This window comes from Papaver somniferum, chromosome 3 (assembly GCF_003573695.1).
Source record: "Papaver somniferum cultivar HN1 chromosome 3, ASM357369v1, whole genome shotgun sequence".
Lineage (NCBI taxonomy): Eukaryota > Viridiplantae > Streptophyta > Magnoliopsida > Ranunculales > Papaveraceae > Papaver > Papaver somniferum.
Genome location: NC_039360.1, coordinates 83918227 through 83942622, shown reverse-complemented (window position 1 = coordinate 83942622; position 24396 = coordinate 83918227). Strand labels below are relative to the sequence as shown.

Genomic DNA, 24396 nt, shown 5'->3' with positions numbered 1-24396 from the left:
GGTTCGTTAGGCTCGATCCTTCGCCGCTTCATTCGAGCAGCGAACCTTTCAGCCCTAGCACTGGGATGCTGAAATGCTTCACCACACCGAGAATCAACGCGTTGAGACGCTTCGCCATGTCTCCACTTCTCCTCCATGTCAATCGAAGCCATGAAAGCTTGAACACACCCTCGAACAATGGGTAGATGAGTGAGAGACATACCCTGTATGGCCCGACCAGCCTTACAAAACAAAGGATCAATTTTGTTTAATATCTCCTCAGACGCAGAGACCCTGGGTTTGTTAACTTCAAAGATTTTCCCCGAGGAATTGGAAGAATGATCATCACCAGGAGTTCCCATCATGAACTCCAGAGAATCATTATGTCTACATCAACAACCTACGTAGTAACGAGGACAAAAAGAAAACTGCAAAAAGGATATGAAGCAATACCTAAAAGGAGATAACGCAATCCTGTGGTGATCGATGTGAAACGAGAAGCTCGAGGTGCTCTCTTATATTACGCAAACAGATAAAACCCGGGAAAGGAAAACTCTTTGCCTGCCGTAAATGAAGGCTTTAGATACGGGATATCAGCTGATTAGACACTTATCTATCTGGGATAGTTGACTCACCTTGGCTGCTGATGGAAAAGAAGTTTGTCACCACAAGAAAAAAGCTAATGAAGCAAGAATAAGAGGATGTGCGATGCCTTTTATATGCACGGCGCCTTAAGAGTATGGGTGAAAAAAGTAATCCGCTTTGGATTCAACCACGCCCAAATCAGCACCAACGTCTTGTAGACGAACCAGCAGCGCGCCATCACATCAGGCACTCAACCTGCATCGTTCTGTGACCAAAGTCTCCACACCAAACGCTCTGCGCCAAACCTCACGACCAATCCAACACTGTGCTCCATACCATCAGCACCATAGCCAAGCCGGGAGCGTGCTAACGTTCCAATCCGCCAACGCAAGGACCATGGACCACTCGTGCCTCTTACCAAGGTCAGTTGAACTTTCCATGGCAGTTTTCACATGTTGTGCCTTTTGGTTTCATCCGTTTCTATCACCATCTCATGCTTACCCCGCAACAATGCCACTGTTACGATCTAAGCAGGGGACTTAATGTTGATGGTGGTTTTTAGTTCAGGGCTAAATTTGTAAAACCCTACATTTAATGTGCCGTCACTCTGCAAGGAAATGGAGCCATGTAAAAGTGATGAGTGTTCAACCTCTTCACTGGCACATTTATTGAGAAACTCTATTTTCTCATGAAATTTGTCCAGAATGGTGCATGTAGCAACAATCCCTGATATTCTGTAAATTTTGGCACCTTGTCTGTATTATTCAGTTAATATAAGTTTCTTTGAATGCCTTCTATGCTATGTTCCCCGGCTGAACCCTTAATGTTGATATGGCATGACAATTTGTGTTCACTCGCAGCAGAGTAGCATGAATTTCCAAGTATCAAAGATAAGGTCTTTGCATAAAGTATTCAATCAGAAAGCATACTGCTCTCTGACAATGAACTTAAAGAACTTTGTGTCAACACATAGAACTCAATCAATTTTGTAATAATTCACAAGATTCAAATATTACCCTGACTAATTTACAAAAATTAGGGTTTTGCGCGACCTTGCCTGTCGAAATTAAGCCTATGCAAACTAGGTAATTAATCTGCCATGGATTAGCAGGTGCAAATTCTTGCCCAGAATCAGAAAACAAGAAATAAAGGAGCCGCAGAATAGGAACAACAGCAAAGGGAGGCGTGGCCATGCCTTAGGCCAGTCGGTGCCATTTTCCATTGGCCACGCCCCATGTTGCCTAAACCGGCCATATTTCCCTCGATAATCAGTTCGCCTTAAACCCGCCACACGCACATAAGTTGTGGCTGGGCCCATACTTGCCGGTCATATTTTCCATCGACCAATCAGGTCGCTTTAAACTTGCCACACTCACACCAGAAGTGTGGCCACGCCCGCGTTTGGCCGGCCCTCTTTTTTTTTCGACCAATCAGGTTACTCTAAACCTGCCGCAGTATTAAAAAAGAGAGGCAAAATTGCGCCAATACCAAATTGGCTTTCCAAAGTTGCGCCAATGCGCTAACTGGCATTCCATACGTGCATGCCCAACGTGTCGGACGTGCCACTTTGATACAGAAGCATGCCGGACGTGGCAACATACCATAAATAATGCACTTACGTGTCAATCCGTCTTCTGTTCGTGGCCAACGCCATAATAGACTTCAATGTGGTTATCCTAACCATAAAAACGACCTTGCATGGTCGACACCCTAATTTCCAGTCATGGAACAAGTTATGCCACTTCGGGCCCCACAACATGCCACGAGCCGTGCGGTACCCAGGAAGCCCTAATAAAGATACCATATCATAGCCACCCGTGGCAATCCTTGCTCCTGTGGCCGTTTCTATATGATGGCCTGGCTATGGTTCTTTTGGCGTGGCTATGGAAACATTTGCACAAAACGTCGATGTGCCACGGCCACATGCCACATGTCGCATGCACTAATTAGGGTTTTGGCTTGGAAAAATTGCTATGCCAACCAAGCCAAGTAACGTTTCCCAAAGCATTGGGATTGATGTGGAAACAGGGTCAATGTTGTCGGAGCCACATTTGGGTCTAACACCAATGTGCCAAAATCTAGCGGCCATGGCTACGCCAGGCGCTACTTGCACCATCGTGCCACTGGCATGCGCTAAGTATGTCAGCCACGCCACCGTGCCACAGCGCACGTGCTAATTAGTGTTTCGATACGCCAAACCCTAATTTAGGCAAAGTTGCTACGCCAACCAAGCCAAGTAACGTTTCTCAGAGCATTGGGATTGATGTGGCAACATGGACAATGTTGCCGGAGCCATATTTGGGTCTAACACCGATATGCCAAAACAGCTGCCACGGCTACGCCACTGGCATGCCGCTATGCCATGGCTACGCCAGGCGCCACTATGCCAATGACGCCACTTTGCTATACAACAAGATGTGGCCATAATCAATGGTCATCCTTTCTCATAAGCTACAATCTTAGCCGTCCAAATTCGCCATGGAATTGACAGGCCCGTGGCAAGTTTTAGGCGGCCAGCCAAGGCAAGCCTAATAGCATCACATGCTATTTTCCTATGGCAAGTCTCTTGACTTTGACTTGCCACACGTAGCAATCTGCTACATGTTTTTCACGAAAACATTCGAGACATCAAACATGTCACAAACTGGGGGATGCTCATCAGGGTATTGGTCTGGCGGTTTACAGCGTGCGGCGTGCAACACGTCCATCATAAGAAAGTGTCAGGAAAACAGGGCAGTTAGTGGAGGCAAGAAGTAGTGGGTGTAAACAAACCCGCTTCCTTCATAGTGGAGGTGTGATTTCTGGCAGTTACACGTTACTCCACTCTTTCATCACTCAATCACTCCCACTTCCTACGAGACCAGGGTGCATTCAATTATGACTTGTATAAATAGGTTTTACCTATTTCCATCAAACAACAAGTTTTGGTGTGAACAACAACACAGTATCCAGAAAAATACCAAAGAACTGATAGCTTTCATTCCGCAAGCCAGTTCCAAATTCTTATACAAGTCATAAAATAGCCACACCTTCAGAATTAACCATTCTGGTCTCAACACCTTTTTCGCTTCCCTCCCTAAGACCAACCCTTCTCCTTCACTTTGTGACCGAATCAAGATTGGAATGACCATTTCTTGGTTTAGGCCAAGATTGTACAGATTGATCTCTCGAATATAAAAGTACTCTCGTGCAGTGTATTTGTTTTAGGTGTAGACTCGTTTCTCATCCACACACCCAAGTTTACCAAAACCAGTGATAAGCACGTAAGTGCTATATTTTATACCCATATTTATATTAGTTAGGACCCGACATTTTGGCTAATGACACTCTTTTCGTGCTTTTGTAGAAAGTATAAACAAATTCAATTATCCGGAAAATAAATGATTAACTTGGAAGAATAATAGCTTTTGCGACAAATGTTACTAATGTTGCAGTTCATAGCACCAACGTGGGCTGCTTTGCTGTTTTGCTGGAGTTGGCCGCTGCCTCGATCCGGTCGAGATGCAAAACAAATTGATTTGTTTTATGAATGTTCACCTGCACTTGAACTCCACTAGTGAGTAGTGGACATATATATACTGTTGTGTTGGCAAGAGATTTTATAAAGAAAGCAGCATCAGACGCGTGCCCATCTACACCATATCCTAATAAGAACAAAAGGCAAGAATATTCATTTCTACTCAAGAGAAAAGGAGTTGTGTGTTGTTTGGATATGTTTTGGGGGTACTCAGTGCTACGTCCGCGGAGGTAGAAAGAAGTTTGCTGCCAGAGTTTCGACTTGCAAGTACAGGCCAAACACGGAGCTAGTAGTGCGAGTTTGAGATGGATATGGGTTGTATATCAAGGTCGTGAGACCAGTGAAGACAAAGATGGACTGGATGAAGGATGATGTTCATGGCTGCCGAAATTCCTTCTCCTAGCCAATTTGAGTTCACATCTTTCTACAATTGATGATTCAGTCACATGGGTGATTGCAGTAATGGTGATGCTTTTCTATACCTCGAATCGGTTATATCTGAGATGGTGCGAGATGGGGACTAGGTGCTATAACCTAGTGCGAGACGAACTAGATGGCTGTAAACGACGGGTTTGAGAAGAATTTGAAGGGTCGGAAGCTAAGAACATACAGAGTCAGTGGAGACGTCTCGATTGCCACAGTGGGATTTCCGTGAAACTGATGTTGGCTGCCGTAGTGGAAGCACAGATGAGTGTTTGCTCGATGGGTTTGTTCGGTGATGAAGAAATTCAGATGACCAGAGATTCAGACGTTCATGAAACAGTAGTTGGCTGAAGTTGAGTGCTGCTGCCAGGGTTGATCGTGTGCGAGAGGATAAAGGTTAACTGGTCAGAGATGCTCGGCGTGGTTATTAGCTGAATGGGTTTTGCCTAATTGCAGCAACGAGTTAACTGGTGTTGGTTATGATAGTCGTATGGGCAGAGTTTAGATCGAGCGAATAGAGATGGCAGTAAACATTTCTTCAAGGCCGGTGGATGCCAAGACTTGGTCGAAACAGGAAGAAAAAAGGCAGTGAATGATGATGATGTTCACTGCAACAACAATGAAAAATGGAGGTGCAGTGGTGATTTCTATGTGGGGCTGTGTATTCAATCGGTGGAGGAAAGTTCTGAAGGAATGGAAGAGGCTTAGATGGTCATGGAATATTAGTTAGCTGAGATGGAGGGCTGGTAGTCGCTGGTGCTTGGATAGTTAGGGAATATAACCGGAATTGGTGGTAGGCAGTCGCAGGAAGGTGCATACACGGTTAGAACTTGATGACCGGTGTTTTGGGTACGTTGGGTACTGTTAGTATTTGGACTGGGCCTTGGCAGTTATGGCTAGGTCTTATATATATCAGACTACAACAACACCTATATAGCTTAACAGATAGAAGAACAGGAGGGGAGGCCGGTGACAAAGGCTAGAGGAGCCGCAACTTGGAGAAAGAGAGAAGGTGGGCGGCTGCGGAGGAGTTCTTAGAACACAAGAACAAGAGACGATGAAGGCGATATGAGTTTTATCCTTCCTCTTTTGTTATCATTTTTGATGGGTTTTAAGAAACCCTTTGATATGTTCTAATCCTTTTGTAGTTAGGGTTTTATGGAGAACACTATTTCTAGCATTAAGATCATTTGAATCGATTTTGAATAATTTTGTATTAGGCTATATAAATTGAATTTCAAAATCTAATAATTATGGTTTATTGATTTTACAAAGAATACATGTTGTTGCCTCACCGGCTTTGTACGACACAATAGCCTAAGTTCATTAATTCATGTAGGTTACAATTTTATGTGTTAGTATTTGGTAATCCATGCTTAGGTTGATTCTTTTGATGGGTTATGCTTAGACGAAGCAAATAATAATTGTGAATCTATAAATTATGTTTTCGATAATTCTCTCGTCATTATAATTTGATAGGTCATGCTTAGAAATTTGATGGGCTATACTTAGGAGATGCGAGTTTATGATCGGAAATTATATCAATAATATGTGTTGCAATAGAACAAAGCTATAAACACATTTTTGGAATTAGAGTTCTTTTCGGTGCATAATTATAAATAGTAGTGGAATTCATAGACCCTAGTTACAGACTCCTTCTCATTGTGTTTTAATCTTAGTTTCTTTTGTTTCGTTCTTTTTAAATCCTTAATTCTAAAAATACAAAAACATCATTGTCGGTTAATTTATTAGAGATATTGGTTATAATATTTCCTTCGCTCCTCATGGGAACGACCCGTACTTTCCTCTGTCTACTAGTTAGACACCGTGCGATTGCGGTTTATATAAATAGGTATCTCCGGATACTATCAACCAGCAGAAACAGTTTTTACCCATAAACAACTTTTTATTAAGATTGAGTTGTCTAGTTGATTCTCTTAAAAGTATATTGGAGTTAGTCCATACAGATTGCTAAGCGAAATATTGGGTGTGGTTGTTAGACCCCGCTTTTTCAATAAGATTATTCATTAACATGTTGTATAACACCTTTTAGAATACCTTTTTTAATTCATTCAGTGTTGAAAACCAGGCAAATTTTAATTGAATTATTTTTATGGTTCGTCGAAAAATAAAAGATAGAAGACTGGTCCTGATCTTGTGCCTGAACTGTCTTGGAAAAATTCCTGGTGCATGGGCCTTCAATCACTTGATGTTTAATAGATTCAAGGATTAGCCAGTTGTCATTGGAACCGAGTAAAAATATCCAAGAACCCTAATTTTGCAACAATTCAACTTAGAAAAGTTAATAGTTGAACGGTGGATTTCTTCCATTGTACCCCATGGTGATCAAATTTCCTTGAGTGACTTGGCATCCCAAAAATGAAAAGGTAATCCCCTAGTTACTTACCAGAATGAAAACTCCAGAGAATGATCCTTACAAATATAAGAATCCTCTGGTTTCCAATGATGAATTGTAACTTTTGATATACCCATCTTGATGTTCACCCCATCCTTAAAGAGCTTGTCTCCCATTGATACGCCTAAGACCCAAATTATTAGATAATTTGAAAGCTTTTGAGATCCTATTTGCAATGGAATTCCAACCAATATGAGAAGTATGAACCTCCACCTCAATATGCAATGACCAATGATTACGCATGATACATATCCATAACCTCTCTCAGTTGTTTATCGTGGTACTTGGCAGAAACCTTCAGTTTTGATTTGAGAGGAGAAAAAGAATTTTTATTGGGGACTTCCTGATCAACATGGATGTTGAAGAATGGATAACATATGACCAAAAAGAACTCCATATGGATCCACTGTTACCGCTAGGTATACAAACAAACTTGCTTTCAAATGTTTAGAAGGATTTGTTCTCGAAATTCTTAAGAATAATCCATAGGAGTTACATAGTAGTTTAATGAGAATCACCACTTGATCTTGGTGAAACTTTTTTAAAAGATTTGATTGCCTTCATAGTCGACTGATACACCCATTGAACAAAATCTTCTGGTAAAAGAATCCAACTCACTCCTTTAAATCTCTTCAATGCCTCAAGTTCTCTGGATTTCCTTTTTGAATCCATAAGATCTCAAAGGATTTCGAATGTAACAGAATTGTTGTTGAAGACTTCATGACAAAAGAAAAACGAAAAAAGTGACTGTAAGAAACTCTCTTAACCGATAAATCTCAGCCCCAAGGGGAAGGATCAAAGATCCATCCTTGGACAACGAAGAAGTTCAAGTAGCACACTTCTACACTGATTTAATTAAGAGATCAAAACGAGTAGGAGGCTGAGTTCTTAGGTTTAGCAAAATCGCCGTAAAAGAGGAGGTTTGTATAATCGCCATGATTTTGCTGAAAGTTTTGAGGGGGTGAACATGTTAAACTGAAAAACAATTGATAATGGATGGAAAGGCTGGGAAGCAAGTTCATTTTCGGATGTTTGTCTTAAGTTTCTGGTTTTTGTATAATTAAATTTTTAAATGGAAAGTCCGTATGTGTAGTTGATAAAATATCAAAACAAACTATAATTGATATAATTGTTTCTTTCTCTTACCTATGTAAGAGTTCTTTTTCTTCTCGGTGATAATAGCTTTTCATCAAAAATAAAATAAAATGGAAATCCGTACATTTTAAACACCTTCATGCATTCTCAGATGATTCTCATGCTCCCTCCCACCCTAAAGGTAGGGGGTTCAAAATCCAAAATCCGCTTTGAAAGAGTTTGGATGGAATCGAGGGACTATTGTTTTACCTATAAAAAAACTAAAGCTAAAATCTGTCAAGCAGGGTTTACTCGGGGAAAATTTATTTTTGCAGGGCATTCATTCTATCGTCAATTGGAAGCCTAATTAATCGTTTATTTCGTCATTTGATTATATGTTATCACAATCATTATAGCCGTTAATTAGTTTTATCCAACCATGTGGAGAATGGTCACTACTGCTCTGCCATGATCAAATCCGTTATTCAAGCTTTGCACTCAATTAAGAACATGGATATAATACGTATCGGTCAAATGTTATGGATTGAAACTTGAAAGACAGTGTTGACCATTATTGCCAGAAATGATGTATTAATAAACTCGACATAATTTAAAAGAAAGAGGGATCATCGGTCAAGCATACGCTTACCAATCTCATTCATCTCATCAAGTCACTTCAATGTAGCCATCGCTTCCTATATTGGCTTCAATGTCAGCACAGCACAGACCAGTAATCTATTCCCCAACTACAGTTAAATCGTAAAAGTAACTCAAGTTAAATCTCTAACCAAACCTTAGCTTAAAGTGAAGAATCATATATTACCTCATTTAGGTTCAAGTCATGCATTAAACAACAGAAAGACAAAAAATCAGGATCTCAAATCATTCATCGTCCATCTCCCATCGGGTCCATAAAACAATTCATCTTTTAAACCTTTTCTTTATTGTTTTGCCTCTTTAAATACAGTTTCCCCCTTTTATTCTCTCAATTCCTCTTTGCAAATTCATTTGGTGGTGATCTCTCCGGTGATAAAGTAAGGTTTTCATATAAGTCGTTCTCCGTTCTGAAAAACCTTAAAACTTGGTTTCTCCATTGTTATGATAGATTGGCTTTCAGGATCTTCAAGCTCATCATCATCTAACTTACAGACTCAAATCTCATCGGTCATCGTATATCTCAACATTAATCTGGTTAGTTCATTTTCCTTTTCTTTTTTTTTGTAAGGAAATTTTGTTTTTCCTGATCTTAGCAAGATTTTATTAATCCTTGGAAGATTTTATTACATCATAATCTCTTCAGAAAATACTATGAAGTATCTCTGAAGATTTCTACAGATAGTACTACGATGTTTCTATTGTTGGATTTTTTTTTTCGTTTCTGTTAAATTAAGAAACGAAACTTTCCATTCTAAGTAACTGAGATCCGTTAAATTAATTGAAACCTGCTACGAAACTGTTTTTAAGTATTAGCTTTACTCTTCAGAGTTTTAGTTTCGGATTTATTTCTTCTTAAAACGTTCGTTCATTCTTATCATAGTTTTAATGGTACTTGTCTGAAATTAATCTGACACTATTTTGTTGTTTCTTGCAAGAAACTGATTTTCCAGAGAGGAGAAATATAAACCAAAGCAAGCGAAATCTAGCTAGATCTTTAAGGAATCAGAGTTTAGTACAGAGAGGTTGTAGAGGTTGAAGAAAGTGATGGGGAACTGTCAAGCAGCAGAAGCAGCTACAGTAGTAATACAGCATCCTTTAGGAGTTAATGGGAAAGGGAGGAAAATAGAGAGATATTATCAATCAATGAGTGCTAAAGAAGTGATGAATTCAAATCCAGGTCATTATATAGCTCTAATAATATTAGTTCCTTCTGCAAATTCCGGCGAGACGAAATCTTCAGCTCCGATAAAGCAATTAAAGCTTCTTCGTCCTGATGATGTTTTGCATTTAGGTCACGTTTATCGTCTTGTCAGTTTCGAAGGTACACAATTTTGCATACAGTTTTTTCTTAACGTTTTTTTTTCCTATTTTACCCTTAATTACATTTTTCTGATAATTAAGACATTTTCTTGTGTAAAAATTCAGAGGTGTTGAAGGAATTTGCGGCAAAGAAATGTGTGAAGCTGGGAAGATTGATAATGAAAGAGAAGGTATCAGGGAATATTATTGATGGAGAGAAGAGGAAAAAGATTTCTAAATCACAAGTGAATTCTAAGTCGGTTCAGGTAAGGAATTTTATCCTTTAATTTGTTTTGTTAAATATCTATGTCATCGTGCCATGGAAATTGGATATTTATTCTTTGTGTTGTAGTATATTCAAATTCTATCTTTTGTTAATGTTCCTCTTTGCAATCAAAATATCCATGAGTTTATCTTGAGGAGCACTAAGAAAGTTGTTTAATTCTTTGTGAAAAGGAAATTATATCCAATGGATAGGGATAGGGCACCTGAAAGGATGAGATGAAAGTAACTAGACTAGATAAATCAAATTGTTAAAAAGTTATGAAAAGATTTTTTGATGAGATAAACATGGAGAGAAGTAATAAATAATGATTAATGTAGTATCATGAAATTGATACTTGTCAATAATACATTAGATTATATTCTTATTTCATTCACTGCTAGGAAGAATAAGAATCCATTTAGTTAAAGATAATCAGATATCTTGTTGGTTGTTGGTACGAAAATTATTAGAATAAATCCTTATTTAAATGATCCATAGAATTTTCATAGATATGGGAGGGAGAAGAATAAAAGTTAGAAAAATGGGTAATTTGTAGTCGATGTTTTTTAGTCAATTAGCATAGGACGAAAATAAGAAGACCCATGGGCCTAGTTAGCAATTCGGGATTCGGCAAACGTACGGAACGACAAACGTACGAGTATTATAAGGTTTTGTAAAATCCAGATTCGGTCCAAAATTCGGTCAACGGGACGTGATTCGTCATTAATTCGGAACGGCATACGTACGTGTATAATTCGATTTATAAATGTGAGTTCGGCTCTGAAAATTCGGTATCTATATATAACAAATAATTTGTATTTATAAGGTCATAGACCAATTTTTATGCATATGTGTGAGGTATTTAAGGAAAAAATAAACTCAATATGATGATATTAATAATATATACAACATTAGTTATCCAAGAGGACGTCGTATGGTGGTTTAGATGCTTGGTTAGTGAGTTTGAGATCTCTCTCACCTTCACCTTCACCTTCAAATCTCTTCGGTCGTTTTTGTTTCATAAAAATTACAACACGTCTAATATTCGGTCGTGTATGTTCGGGAGGCAGTAAAGCCCAAAAAATGGAGTCTTTGAAAAGTAAACGCTAAAGAATTTATGACGAATTAAGCGGACGTATCATTCGGGATACGTAAAATTCGTGAACGATTCGCGAATAATCCGGGAATGCCACATAATACGCGATTTGGGTTCGGAGTTGCAAACGTACGCGAATAAGACGGTAAAATTCGTGATACGGAAAAATTCGCGAATGATTCGCGAACTTACTAACTAGGCCCATGGGGAAAGAAAAAGAAAAACTGCTGCAGCTTTTACGTTTTAGACACTGTACAAGTACTAGACTTGTAGCACGGTTGCTTCCAATAATTGTGTAAACGTTAGTGCACTTTGAATTGTTAACCTACTTCTGATTTGCATTGATGATATAACGGCACCAGTAGCATGGTACTGTCTTATTGACCCACGTCTAAATTTTGTGATTAAAATTGCATAGAGATGTATGGAGTTGAGCTGGATTTGCACTACATAGATAATGATGAGAGGGTTCCTTTCTTTCTGGGTTTGTTGCAGGAACAAGAGGTTGTGCATGGAGGAAGTAACAGCAGCAATAACAATGGCAGTAGTAGCAGAGTTGGAGTGGGGGGAATCAGACCACTGCATCATCAGTGGAGGCCCGCGTTAGAGAGCATTTCAGAGATTGGAACTTGAACCCCACAAACCATGCATTATGCCCACCACAGGACTCCACCCCCATTACCCACCACGACTCCCCTTGCTTTCACCATCATCATCATCGTCATCAGTACTCTCTCGTCTCTTCAACTCAGTAGTTATCAACCCCCAAAAATTCCACTGATTTCTTTTTTCTTTTTAGTTAAAATAGCTAGGAATGATGTAATTTCTAGTGGGATGATGGGTTTTGTACCTCTACTTGTACTACCTTTGACATTCACATGTTATGAATCATTACTTGTACACTTCCTATGTCCAATGGTAATTAGTAGACCCAATACATTTCTAAAGGCAAGTATAAATCCCAAGAAGTTTGATTTATCGATGCTCAAGCCATAATGAACAACTAATACCCTTTGAATCTCTCCAAGTTCTGCATTTTGGAGACAAGGATTGCGTGAGCTTTTCTCATCGCACATAGTGCTATCATGGATTAAGAGTAGGTAATATATTCAAGGAAACTTCGTTGATTAAGACCTGGTTTTCTCTTATTTAATGGTCTAGTAGCATACTAAAGAAGTTGTAGTGTCCCAAGGCAGTCCAGTCAAGAAGCATGATACATGAAAAGAAAAAATGAGTCTCGCAGCTGCATGAAAATTGCTTCTCGTATTTTTGCCGAAAAGGTGAAGTTAAAGAAAGGAGAAAAAGAACACAACCTATATTGATCACTATGTCATTATCAGTGCTCTTATGCTTCAAAAAAAAATTTATCATTAGTCCTATTATTACCTGCCATCAATACTAAGAAAAATGGAGTATGAACTCTTTGCAGTTAATGTATTATTTGGGATGCAAGGCTTTTATCACAATTATATGACCAAGAAATTGCGCCTTTTCAAGATTTCCACATTTATGCTGCCATCATTCACTGCCAAAGAAACAAAAGGCGAAACTCCGAATTTCTAATATTCGTGACCTTTTGATAAAGTTCACAATCAAAACAAAAAATTATGAAACAAAAGGTGTTCATAGAAACAAAAGCAAGAAACCTGCAAGAGATTGTTGGTAGTGGAGCTTACTGTAGTGAAATCTCTCAATGCCCTTCAAAAACTGAGCTCAACTTGATGAAACGGTGTATGTCCTCGGGTTATAACTACATGAAAGGATCTGTTCCCCTTGAAAAGATCTCGAAGAAGTGTCTATCTATGAAAGCGTTTAAGACGACGGGTCACATACTAAAGTGCAAGGGGGACATGTTTCTTCTGTGTGTACACCATATTATTGATCTCTACCTTTACCCAGGTGAAGAAGAAATTATTTTACCCCTTCCCCAGAATCGATGTCCAAAAGCAACGGCTTTTTTATCCAATTTACAACCATTGCAAAGCATGACAACAGCTAAGTAAAACAATTTGGATGAATTGGGGATTGGCTCAAGACAAAATCTTTTCACTGAAATGAATTAGGTAATAGTGCTTTATGTGGAGTATAATTTAACTATCCAAAATTTTGACAGATAAACCAGAAGATTAACTATTTTTCTAACCTTGGATCATGATTATATAGCTAGACATCACATGGTTTACAATTCAAAATACTGTTTGTTGTGTGCATCTCACCAGGCAACGTATTACTGATTCCGACGCCAAGGATTCTTCCTGAGAGTTTCCAACTACATTTCCACAGTCCAAAAGTTGAGTTCTCAAATTTTAGGTCAAGAAGGGGCCTTTCGTTACGGTATATTCACTTGCAACTCTTCGTAACAACCTGGAAAACAATTCAAATGCATCATAAGGGGCTCCATACAGTAGGCAGTAGGGTTCAAACTAAAGCAAACAGCGGCCAGTGTTTAAAAGGCAAGGGACCTGAAGGGTTCAAATCTATATCCTTTATCAGTGATATGGTTGGCTCTTCTGATTCAGCAATCATCGAGCATTCAGAAGGACCAATAGCTGTTCATTTTTGATCTGTGGGACATTTGTGTGTGTGTCTGTGTATTGAGGGGGGGGAGGAGGGAGGGAGAGAAATGGCAGTAAGTAACTTGCCTCAGATATAAGCGGCTTGGCGTGCTCTTCCCATTCGTTAGCCCACCTGGCAGAAGACCCTCTTTCCAAGACACCATTCTTCAGTGACTTAAGAGCATCACATTGTTCAGGGAATCCCTTGAGAAGCATCTGAATGAAATTTAGCAACCGACAGAAATATGAGCATAAATTTAGTTTTCTAAAAGCGCTCAAGAAGCTCAAGTTCTTTAAAGCCACATACATTGCATAGTAAATTCGACGCAACTACAATACAAAAAAGAAAAGAAAAAGAGAAAACAAAATTAACCGCAAGTTGATAATCACTGTTCCTCCAAAATATATGGGGGGAAGCAAAATTTTAGTTCCACTGTCTGAAAACGCAATGACACAGCAGATTCCTTCTACCCAAGTACACTAGTCAGACAAATTAGGTATATATTCCAAAACTTTTAACTGATCCAAGTCAGGCTAGCAGATAAAATGAAAACTGGTTTGAAGTCGTAACTTGGGACTTGTCAATAGTCACGAATGAGAACACGTTATAGGCACTATTAGTAAGGCACCTGGGATTCTAGGGAGTGTATTAAAATTGAGCACAAAGAATTCAAGTCCAGATTACATTGTGTCCAGAAACAGTTTGTAGCACTTGAATTGGGACTTTGGGTTGGAAACACCAAAACAAAAGCCTACCACCAGAAAGCATACTGTAACCACTTTAATTGGCCCCTCTGGAATGGGTCTATCATGAATATCAAAACAGTGGAGTCAGAATATAAACCAAAAAATTGCAAAAATTGCTGTGTATTAAAGACTAAAGATTACAAGCTATTAAACTTACCAGGAGTTTGTCAGCAAGCTCAGAAGATGAAGAAAATAGAAGACCATTTTTCCCATCCTTTACAAGCTCTTCGATGCTATCAAATAATTAAACCAGCAGAAATACCATCAATAAAGAAAGTGAATACCCAGTTAAACACTGAAACTAGCAAGAAGATCATTTATCACCGGATCTCATGTAGTTGTAGGATTACTAATTAACAACACAAGCTTACCATGTGAACGAAACCGCACATACTGGAAACCCACAGCCGAACATATCCACGACCTGAATCCAGAGAGTTAAAAGACATATCATAGAAAATGATTTCCATTTCGAAATCCACTTATTTATTTACTTGGGATTTCTAACTTGGTTTATGTCTCAGGTTCTTGCACTAACTCAAAGAATTACCTTCATTGGAAGATCCAACCCAGATGAGGAAGTATGCAAGCAAACACCTAAGTCAGCTGATCCTATAAATATAAAAAAAGATAACTATTAACAATATTTCCTGAGAGTAATGTAATTAGAAACAGGAATATGCTAAGTAGAAGACCTACCGAGCAACAATGGGTAATCTTCAGCAGCTAGCCACATCGTGCGAAAAGCAACACGTTTCAGATGCAACCTCTTTATTTGTTCTTCATATTTTTCTCTTTCAGGTCCCTTACCTTTAATGCCACAAGAACCACAACAATTACAGATCAGCTGAAAGATCAAACCATCCAAACAGATTTTATACGAGATCAAGGCAGAAAAAGAAAAGAATTAATCATTACCAGTAATGATGAATAACAGCCTTGGGTATATGCAATCTTTTTCCCTGTGAGAGACCTCAGAAACCATCCCGTCGTCTTTTGAATCATCCTTATCCAAGATTGCAGAAATCCGTCTATCATACATTACAGCCGCTTCCAGAAGCATTCCAAAATCTTCATCTGCAGTCCTGAAAAGAAGCATCAGTACCAAGACTACCAAAGAGAATGCCTTTTGTAATAATTATACGACTACATGATTTTGAGACCAGAGCTTAGCACCAACATGTTAATAAAAGCTAACACCCTATCATACATAACTCACCAGCTCGTACTGCTAACAACAATGACTGGCCTTCCAGACTTCAAGCGAATGTCGCTGTCAACCTGGTAGGTGAAGATATTTTCATTTACGACATTGCCACCCATTTCCTTGTACCCTGCAAGAGTTGTGTGATTTTCCAGCAATGTATTAGCTATTTGTCTCTTGAATATTAATAAATTTTTGAAGATAGGTGATTATCAGCATTACCAGCACTAACAAAATCACGAAAACCATGATGCTGACTTATATCTTTTCTTAACCTACAAAATAACTACATAATACAGATGATATATGTTAATTCTCTAGAGAAAGCACATCATCAATATTTAAAGACAACAAAACATGTTCACCTCGTGCCTCTCCTCAAGTGAAGCAGGATGAAAAAAATCTGGTGGCTGATCATATAGCACAGTTGCTCTAGTTATTTCAAAATCACAAAGAAACAAAATATTCACTGTCAAAAACCTTGCAGAAACTTTTTAGCATCCGTTGACAGAAAATAGAGAACATTTAAGCTTAATAACATACTTGATATCCCAGTTCTGAGCCAGTTCATGTTGCATTGCCTGCGTAACGCATAAAGAGCCATCTGCCATCTTACCATAGTGCTTCTCAATCCTGAAAAGTTTCAGAAAACATATACAGTGAATGCAAGACCAAGAAAGGAAATTACTATTAAGTATGAATGAGTAGCATGAAGTCTGTAATTACCAACGATAAACTTTCACAAATGGGCTACTTCTTCCCATAGACAAACCCAGCAGAGTATATCCAAAATTATGCCAATCCACAATTATTGCAGAATGCCTCAGCCAACTGGCCCATTTTACGGCAACCAAAGTCGGAACAGAAGGTGGGTTCTACAAAACCCCAACAAGCATGAGATTAATGACAATTTTTTTATTAAACATGCAACTTGAGTTATCTGACATTTGATCGTCGTAAGATGAGTACTACCTGCACTATGAATACATCTGGTGCAGGAATCTTACAGCAAAGAAACCATAGAAGCAAGAAAAACTGAGTCAATGCCTTGCACAAAAGAATCACTGGATAAAGCATCTTTGGCAAACCACGGGGGACTTGAAGTTGTGTCTGCGAGGGAAACACATGAATGCATGAAAAAGAAAAAGGTCTATACAGGAAGAAAAGTGAGCAGCTTAGATCAGTACCATTTTATGAATACGAATAGATCGATTCTCAGAATAGCAGCATGCGGATCAGAGCCTGCCCATTTGTGTTTCCATATTAAACAAGCACCCGATAACCAGTAAAAGGCAATAATTGAAGTATGATTTTACATTCTGATCTCAATAGCTTTGCATTACCAACCAGGGAGAAGAAAAAAAATTGATGCAATAGGAACGAGGGAATGGTACCAAAACACATGCTTCACTTAGTTGACTAAGGTGTAATCATGTACAACTACAAAAATCATTGACAACTGGAAATCAAAGACGCATACAAGATGATAAATATGTGCACAGTTCTATTAACATTTGAAGCAAAACTCTTTTCTTTAGTCCTTAGAGTAGTAAAGCTGTAATGCTTAAGAGAGATCCTTCCCAGCTAACGTTAACACAAAATAGATCTATGCATGTCTGCATATAAGCAGTTAAATACTTAAATCAATCAAACTTGAAAGATGAATCCGCAGAAACAACCTGTACTTGAATGTGAATGTTGGGTTTAACGTCGATATACTTAGCGTAGCCAAACATGACCATGACATATTCTTAGAAGCAGTTAACAAGATTATCAGAGGCCAGTTCAATGAGTCACTCCAGTAAATAAAATGACATTAACATTTTAAATTTTTAATCAAGAAAACCAAAGAAGAGTTTATATCAAGAAGCATAACCGCAAAAAGTAGATGAAACACAGAGTTTATATAATTTATTTATTTTTTGATCAACAAATGTTTATATAATTATTACCATGAAAATAGAATGAAATTTAAGAAATAAGTAACTGGTACACTCCATATGCAATTTCTATAGGGAAAGTAACTGCGCAGCAGATTTTTTGGCTAAGAAGCTGCTGACGATATGTATACTGATAAATGGTTACAGAACCCTCCTGTTTTTTTGTATCCTATTTTGCTAGATGATGTTGCGGGGAGAGCCTTCCCCAGGTTTGTAAGGCTCTAATTTCTCTTTAATACATATCCATTACCAAAAAAAAAAAGAAAGAAAGAAATGTATACCTCCATATGCAACAATGTCCACTTCTAAAGAAGCCTGCAAGATCAATACTTGTTACTTAATCATCATTACTTCGAATCCACACGCAACACAAGAAAAAAAAAAGAAAAGAAAAAGGGAATAATAACCAAGACCACAGGTAAGGAAAATACAACTGGTTATAGATATGCTGATATGCACATAACTTAGCTGCGCCTTTACTAGAACATAGAAGACAAACACTTAGATATACGCTGATTCTTGGACGTTTTCATGCTTAAAGAGAGATTTTCCTACAGTACAACAAGATACAACGACTGCAAAGGTTGTAATTTATCACATGCTTCAAAACCTGCATGCCTGTCCTCCCCTGTTTCCCCAATAGTGCAAGCAGGGGAAGAAATCCCTAATTAGGACTGTTCCCCGAAGCATAGATGCATTGCACAAGATAAACCAATACCGACCCAGGGTATAACTAGTGGTCCATCATTGCATGACTACACTGGTATTCTGCAAATTTTCAGAACCTCGTATTCTATTTTACTGAACGGACATCCATGTAAATTGTAAATGAACCACCGTAAAACTAAACGATTATCCTATCCGGTTAACAGAAATTTGAGGGGCAAAAGATGAAATTAAAATACCTGACGAGCAAGTGAAAGTGCATGATATTGCATTCGAGGACTACGACCAATATCACCAAGAACAACAACAGCTGCCCTACCTCTTTTTCCTATCTTCTCCTCTATTTTTTGACCTGATTTTATAAATCAAAATCAGCACCAACCAATAATCACAATTTCAATTGTTTGGGATGTAATTGAGACAATTGCTCATAAGCTCATAAGATTATTACCTGCCATCACAAATTGTTTGGAATACAGTACCGGTTGAGTTTGGATCTCGGTTTCAAAAGAGACAATGAAACAGTTTCTTGATTGCGAAGAAAGATGGTGTGATGATGAAATAAACTGTAAAAGTGTCGCGGTGGAGTAAGATCTATTGGGGGTTATTATAGCGATTATGCTTCGATACTAATTTGAAATGATTCAGATATATAGAATCTCGCTTTTGCGAGACGGACTTCAATTCAACCTTGGGCTTTGAGGATAGAGGTAGAGTAGGAGGAAACAGTCCGAAGACGAGATTTCCTCTATTTTTTTTTTATTTTTTTATTTATTTTTTTTGGCTTCTAACAACAGTTGCACTCCTATAGTCGGGTAATCTGGAGATATTATGTATGCATATCCTTGGACTCGCCCTTTCTCTCAAACTAGTTAATCAATTATAATAGTACAGTATTGTATTGTTGCGGGAAATATGGATAGCTGAATGTCATCTTACGTTCATAGTAGGGAACTTAGAAAGCTCGCTTAGAGCAAGGGGGAACTGCCCACATCCAAGATACAATTGTGTGTTTTCATCATGTTTTCTTCTTATGATGCAACTAACAATGACATGTATATTGAGGCAATAACGGGAAGCAAATCCATGTACATAAGTGTTGTTAAGGTTGTGAAGTGAGCAAGGAGGGAAAGCAACTTCAGTTCAAATCAGTAGCATCGCCAGTTAATAATCATCTATGGAAAGAGTTCTAACCAGTAAACCAGATAATCTGCTGATGTTATTGCTAATTAGACCAGGTATCTAAGACGAGGAGATGCATGGTTAGACCTCGATTCAATCGTACGGAACTCGACTTTTGTATCCACATTAACGTACATTCTCTCAACTATGAGAAAATGTTTGAGTAGGTTGACATTGAAACATCCCAACTCTCCATGTGCATGAAAATCCTACTTGCAAGATACAATAACAAATACCATGTTTCAAGGAACTAAGAAACTGCCTCTCCCCATGTGGGTGAAAATCCTAATAGCGAGATGCAACAAATGCCTTGTCTCAAGGAGCTAAGACAGACCCACAGTGAGCTTTTTGTCCACTGAAAGACAATACAGCCTCCACCATTTCTAAAGAACTAATTTTCTTAAACCAGCAAGTGCCAAACCCCACTCCAACCACTATAGCTGCTAAAGTTTAGCTCATAAATCCATTTTCGATTTAACCAAAAAGTGGAAAACCCTACCCCAACCACTATTCTAACCACTACCGTGTTAGAATCACACACAGCCAGTCTATTTGAGGCAAGCATACAAGTGTTTCTCTAATGATATTTCTTGACATGAGCAAAAGATTTCAGAATTAAAGCATGTAAACAAACTGAAGATGGAAGACCATATATAAAACTTCACACAAACCTACTTTTCACAATGCCGAATCCCATCCTCCACAACACAAAGGGAGGAAGCATGTTCATCTTAAAATTTCTATCTAATAATAATAAAGGGACAAAGAAATAGTAATTCTCTAGCAGCTTTCAGTAAAATGAAAGACTCAATTCTGTCACAAGGGATAATGAAAAAGAGTAAACTGAATGAAGAATTATTAGGTTCATTGTATATGTATTTCCCATCCAAATCAAATTTCAATACTGTTAAGTAATCCTCTTCCTTCTGTCTTCATCATCATCATCGTGACTTAAAAGCAAGCATCCAACAGACAACAACAGCAGAGAGCAGCCAAACTGTGAAAATTAGAAAACAATTTGTTAGCATCTAATTCCAATTACAAGACAACCATTAATGCTTCAAAGATACTTCAAATCTCACAATTGAAGGGGGACGACCATAATTTACAGAAGGATTGTTTCATTGAAATCTAGAGAACAATTTCATCACTAAAATCAGTCGGTGAACTCTGAAATTGGCTAATAATCAACAGTTAATAGATTTGAAGTGTTGGCCGAACAAATTGGATGAATTCAGTAGGACTACCACAACATCAAAGATCAACGGTACACAAAAAAACAGGGTTAAAACCAGAAATAGCCTAGATAGACTTTACTGGCCGGCAGATTCTGCGGAAATCAATTGAAAATTACAAAAATCAAAACAGTTTGACCTAATCTTTTCGATAACCGCGTTTCTCGACAAAAATTTACTGACGGACCAGAAAACTAACATAAACATAAAGCGCACGTTAGCTAAGACAAGCTTTTCACGACGAGTTTGCCGGAAACTCATTCCGATCTCATAACATCATTCACATTTACAGATCTTACCGAAAAACAAATTAACAAGACAGATTCAAATTAAACGATCTTGTTAATGATCAATTTCTAGAGAAAGACAGTGAAACACAGAGAGGAAAAAGAATTTAAAAAAAAAAACTCACCATCCTTCCATGAAACCACCGGATTGTTTTTGAGGTTGTTGAGGAGGATATCCTTGTTGAGGGTAACCTTGCTGTGGAGGATAACCTTGTGGTGGATAACCTTGTGGAGGATAACCTTGTTGAGGAGGGTAACCTTGTGGTGGATATCCTGGAGGAGGATAAGCACCGTCTTTAGCATAACCTTCTGGTGGATAACCTAAAACAAAACAAAATCCCCAAAAATCAGAACCAAAATCAGAGAATCAAAAATTCACAGAATCGAAAATTCAATCAGATCCAAATTAAATAAAACCACTAAACCGGAAAGATAATTTACCTTGAGGAGGAGGAACGCCGACGGGAGGGTTTTGGTTACCGTAATAAGTCATGTTTGTTTTGCAGCTGAAAACGATAGAGAAAGAAAGTGATCAGAGCGAATGAGACTAAAACAATGGTGGGGAGATTTTTATAGAGAGAGGGAAGTTTAGTGAGTGGAAAAAGGATGACTTTGGAAGGAAATTGGTTTTTGATATGCTACTCCGCGTTTACACTGAATCTCGGTGCGGTTATTAATTCCTTAACCGCGTCGTATACGCGTTCATTCTACAGATACGGACGGATGGATGGATGGATACATGCACAAAGATTTGGTATATTGATTGTATAGTTGCAACTGAAAATTTGGAAGCTTATCCCGTCTTTTACTCGCTAAATTCTTGGAATGACCGAAACCGGCTACATGCGAGGGGACCAAAATTAATGAAAATATCTAGTGAAGAAGGTGTATATATCTATTATCTAGTCAGGTACTTTGTTGAACTTATTTAATTGGATAGAAAATGTTGTTCAAATAGGGCTATCAGTGGAATTTCTTAATTAAGCATCATTGTGCATTGAAGAGTATAACGATGGAGATAATTTGATTTATGAAAACAAATCAAAAGAAAAGAACAAGATTATCTGGTTTAAAAATTGACACACCATTTCTTGCATGACTAAAACACTGTGGTGAAATGCTGATATTGCGAGCATAAAGATTACAGAATATGCTTAGTTTTTCCAAGAACGACGGTCATGCTTCAACTTTCTTCCTTTCATTCGTTGGATTTGAAAATGACAGGCCAAGTGGTCATGTGGAGTGGATTTACCTATATAGCCTGTCTATCCGTTTGTCTTCGCTAGATTGTGACTAGTCTACAAAATCTTATACACGATGCAAATCTATTGTTTAGGAGATGGACAATGTAAAGAAAAAGAATAAAAATCTATTGGAGAATGTTATACGGCAAAGTCTAAGTCATTCCGAAAGGGGATGACCATTTCTAAGGGACTCCAAATTGGAAACACTGGTGTGGAAGATAATTTGTAATCGCGAAAAATGGGTCATTTGTCCAAATATTTTTAAAACATGGTTCAAATGGACGAGTAAAATTTAGTATGGGTGAAATGCACAAAAAAATAGCAAGAATGAAACTGGATTCATCCTGGTTTAAAGTTAAAAAAAAGAGCGAGGATGAAACTGGATGCATCCTGGTGTAAATTATAAATAAGAAAAATTATTTCAAAATGGGTAGGATGAAACTGTTTACATCCTGGTTATTTTTACATTTTTGTTCATTTAAACAGTATCAAATTTTACATCTCTTTTTCACCCAGGAATTGTTGATTTTGGTCTTTTCAACCAATTTTGTGTTGTAATTGTCCCTTCGTGACCGTTGTTTTTGTGAGCTAAAGATATTTTTTTTATAAACAACCGGATGTATAGAACATGGAAGAAAACTAATCTGTAGATTCACACTTATTTGGAATCAACTCTGGCAGAGTTGTCTGTCCGATGACTGAATCTTTGTGATTAGTTGCTTCCGAAATAGATACAAAGTTTGAGTTCATATTACATTGCTCATAGGCTTTAACAGAATCAAAAGTAATAGATGGAATTAAAAAGGAAGGTGTAACAGAGAAGCTAGTAATCATTTGTGCTGAAGTTCTTCCTTCTTTTGCCAACAAATATGCCACTTTGTTTGCTCTTTTATCCACACAGTGAAATCCCCCAAAAGAAACTAGTTCAGCTGCCATCTTCTTTACTTCATCTAATATGGCTACACATTGCCATTTGATTGAGGTTTGTTTGCCTTGTAGGTACTTGATAGTGTTTTGATTATCTCCTTCTATTGCCAGATTTTGCAAGTTGTTGGTGATGGCCCAAGTTGTAGTCTGCAACAGGGCTACAACTTCATCTTTTTCTGGTGATTCTGCTCTGCAACTGCACATCCCTTCTCCAAGGTCCCTGTCCAGTTGAGCAAAATGAATCCAAAACCAAGATTAGTTGTAGCAGAAATCCAAGAAGCATCACAGTTTAATTTATAAAAGTTTCTTATTGGCAGAGTCCAATAAATCAGATTTTGAGTTCTGATGTTGTTTTGTGTTATAACTGGTAATTGTGTTATTGGGTGCCAATATTCATAATGTCTCTGTATGTATTTAGCCAATTGAGCTGGTGTTCTACTTTTGTCCTCAAAGACTCTGAGGCGTCGTTCTTTCCAGATGAACCAACACTTAGTTGCAGCTAATGTCATGGATATTGAGTTCATATCTCCCCTTATCCATTCATTATACATATCTAAGAAAGAACTATGTGTAGAAACAGTGTTAGAAGATACTCCCTGTGCAGGCATTGGCTGAAGTGTCCAAATTTCTTTTGCATGGGCACATTCAATAAATAGATGAAAGGTGGATTCTTCTGTATGTTGACAAAACACATAATTCCTATCCCCATCTCAACTTGAACTAAGTTTCTTTTTAGTTGGTAAAGAATCTTGTAAACATTTCCAGATGAAAAGCTTGATTCTCTGAGAAGTGTTTATGGTCCATAATTTCTTCCAAAATTTTTTTATCTGAATTGTGGTTAAATCATTCATGTTTTGAAGTTTGGCATATAGAGACTTCACACAGAACTCTCCATTAGTAGTAAGAAGCCATATGATATTGTCTTTTTTTCAGTGATCCCTCTTTAGTTAAGAAAAACCTTGTGTTCAAGATTTCCCTGACCAAAGAAGAATCAGACATAGAAGTTAACAGGTTAATATTCCATTTATTTGTTTCACAGTCAATCAACTGTGATACAAATGTTATGTTGGAGTTATTATTTGGGAGAGAGTGAGCTAA

At 38.0% G+C, this 24396-nt stretch overlaps 2 protein-coding genes and 1 pseudogene across 3 annotated transcripts; 1 reads left to right on the top strand and 2 right to left on the bottom strand.

Moving 5' to 3' along the window:
• Window positions 1–8834: 8834 nt before the first annotated feature.
• On the top strand, window positions 8835–12213 carry LOC113356697. Of its 2 annotated transcripts, none has more exons than XM_026599908.1 (4): window positions 8835–9185; window positions 9602–9972; window positions 10077–10216; window positions 11807–12213. In XM_026599908.1, the coding sequence occupies exons 2-4, from the start codon at window positions 9696–9698 to the stop codon at window positions 11942–11944; spliced, it is 555 nt and encodes a 184-aa protein (XP_026455693.1). In that variant the 5' UTR covers window positions 8835–9185; window positions 9602–9695; the 3' UTR covers window positions 11945–12213. The 2 variants fall into 2 exon arrangements, with proteins under 2 accessions (XP_026455693.1, XP_026455692.1); XM_026599907.1 differs by having other exon boundaries at window positions 8836–9185; window positions 9587–9972.
• Window positions 12214–13336: 1123 nt separating this feature from the next.
• On the bottom strand, window positions 13337–20104 carry LOC113356695 (annotated as a pseudogene).
• Window positions 20105–20230: 126 nt separating this feature from the next.
• LOC113356696 (cysteine-rich and transmembrane domain-containing protein WIH2-like) lies at window positions 20231–21730 on the bottom strand. The gene is made up of 3 exons (XM_026599906.1): window positions 21569–21730; window positions 21253–21448; window positions 20231–20602 (listed from the first exon to the last, which is right to left on the bottom strand). The coding sequence occupies exons 1-3, from the start codon at window positions 21618–21620 to the stop codon at window positions 20557–20559; spliced, it is 294 nt and encodes a 97-aa protein (XP_026455691.1). The 5' UTR covers window positions 21621–21730; the 3' UTR covers window positions 20231–20556.
• Window positions 21731–24396: the final 2666 nt, after the last annotated feature.

Bases quoted from the DNA above. Each gene is read 5' to 3' on its own strand.
- LOC113356696 (XM_026599906.1), bottom strand. From the start codon at position 21,620: ATGACTTATTACGGTAACCAAAACCCTCCCGTCGGCGTTCCTCCTCCT. The intron at 21,449-21,568 runs GTAAATTATCTT...GTTTTGTTTTAG, and splicing joins CGGCGTTCCTCCTCCTCAAG to GTTATCCACCAGAAGGTTAT. The intron at 20,603-21,252 runs GTGAGTTTTTTT...TAATTTTCACAG, and splicing joins GGTGGTTTCATGGAAGGATG to TTTGGCTGCTCTCTGCTGTT.
- LOC113356697 (XM_026599908.1), top strand. From the start codon at position 9,696: ATGGGGAACTGTCAAGCAGCAGAAGCAGCTACAGTAGTAATACAGCAT. The intron at 9,973-10,076 runs GTACACAATTTT...GTAAAAATTCAG, and splicing joins TCGTCTTGTCAGTTTCGAAG to AGGTGTTGAAGGAATTTGCG. The intron at 10,217-11,806 runs GTAAGGAATTTT...GGTTTGTTGCAG, and splicing joins TGAATTCTAAGTCGGTTCAG to GAACAAGAGGTTGTGCATGG.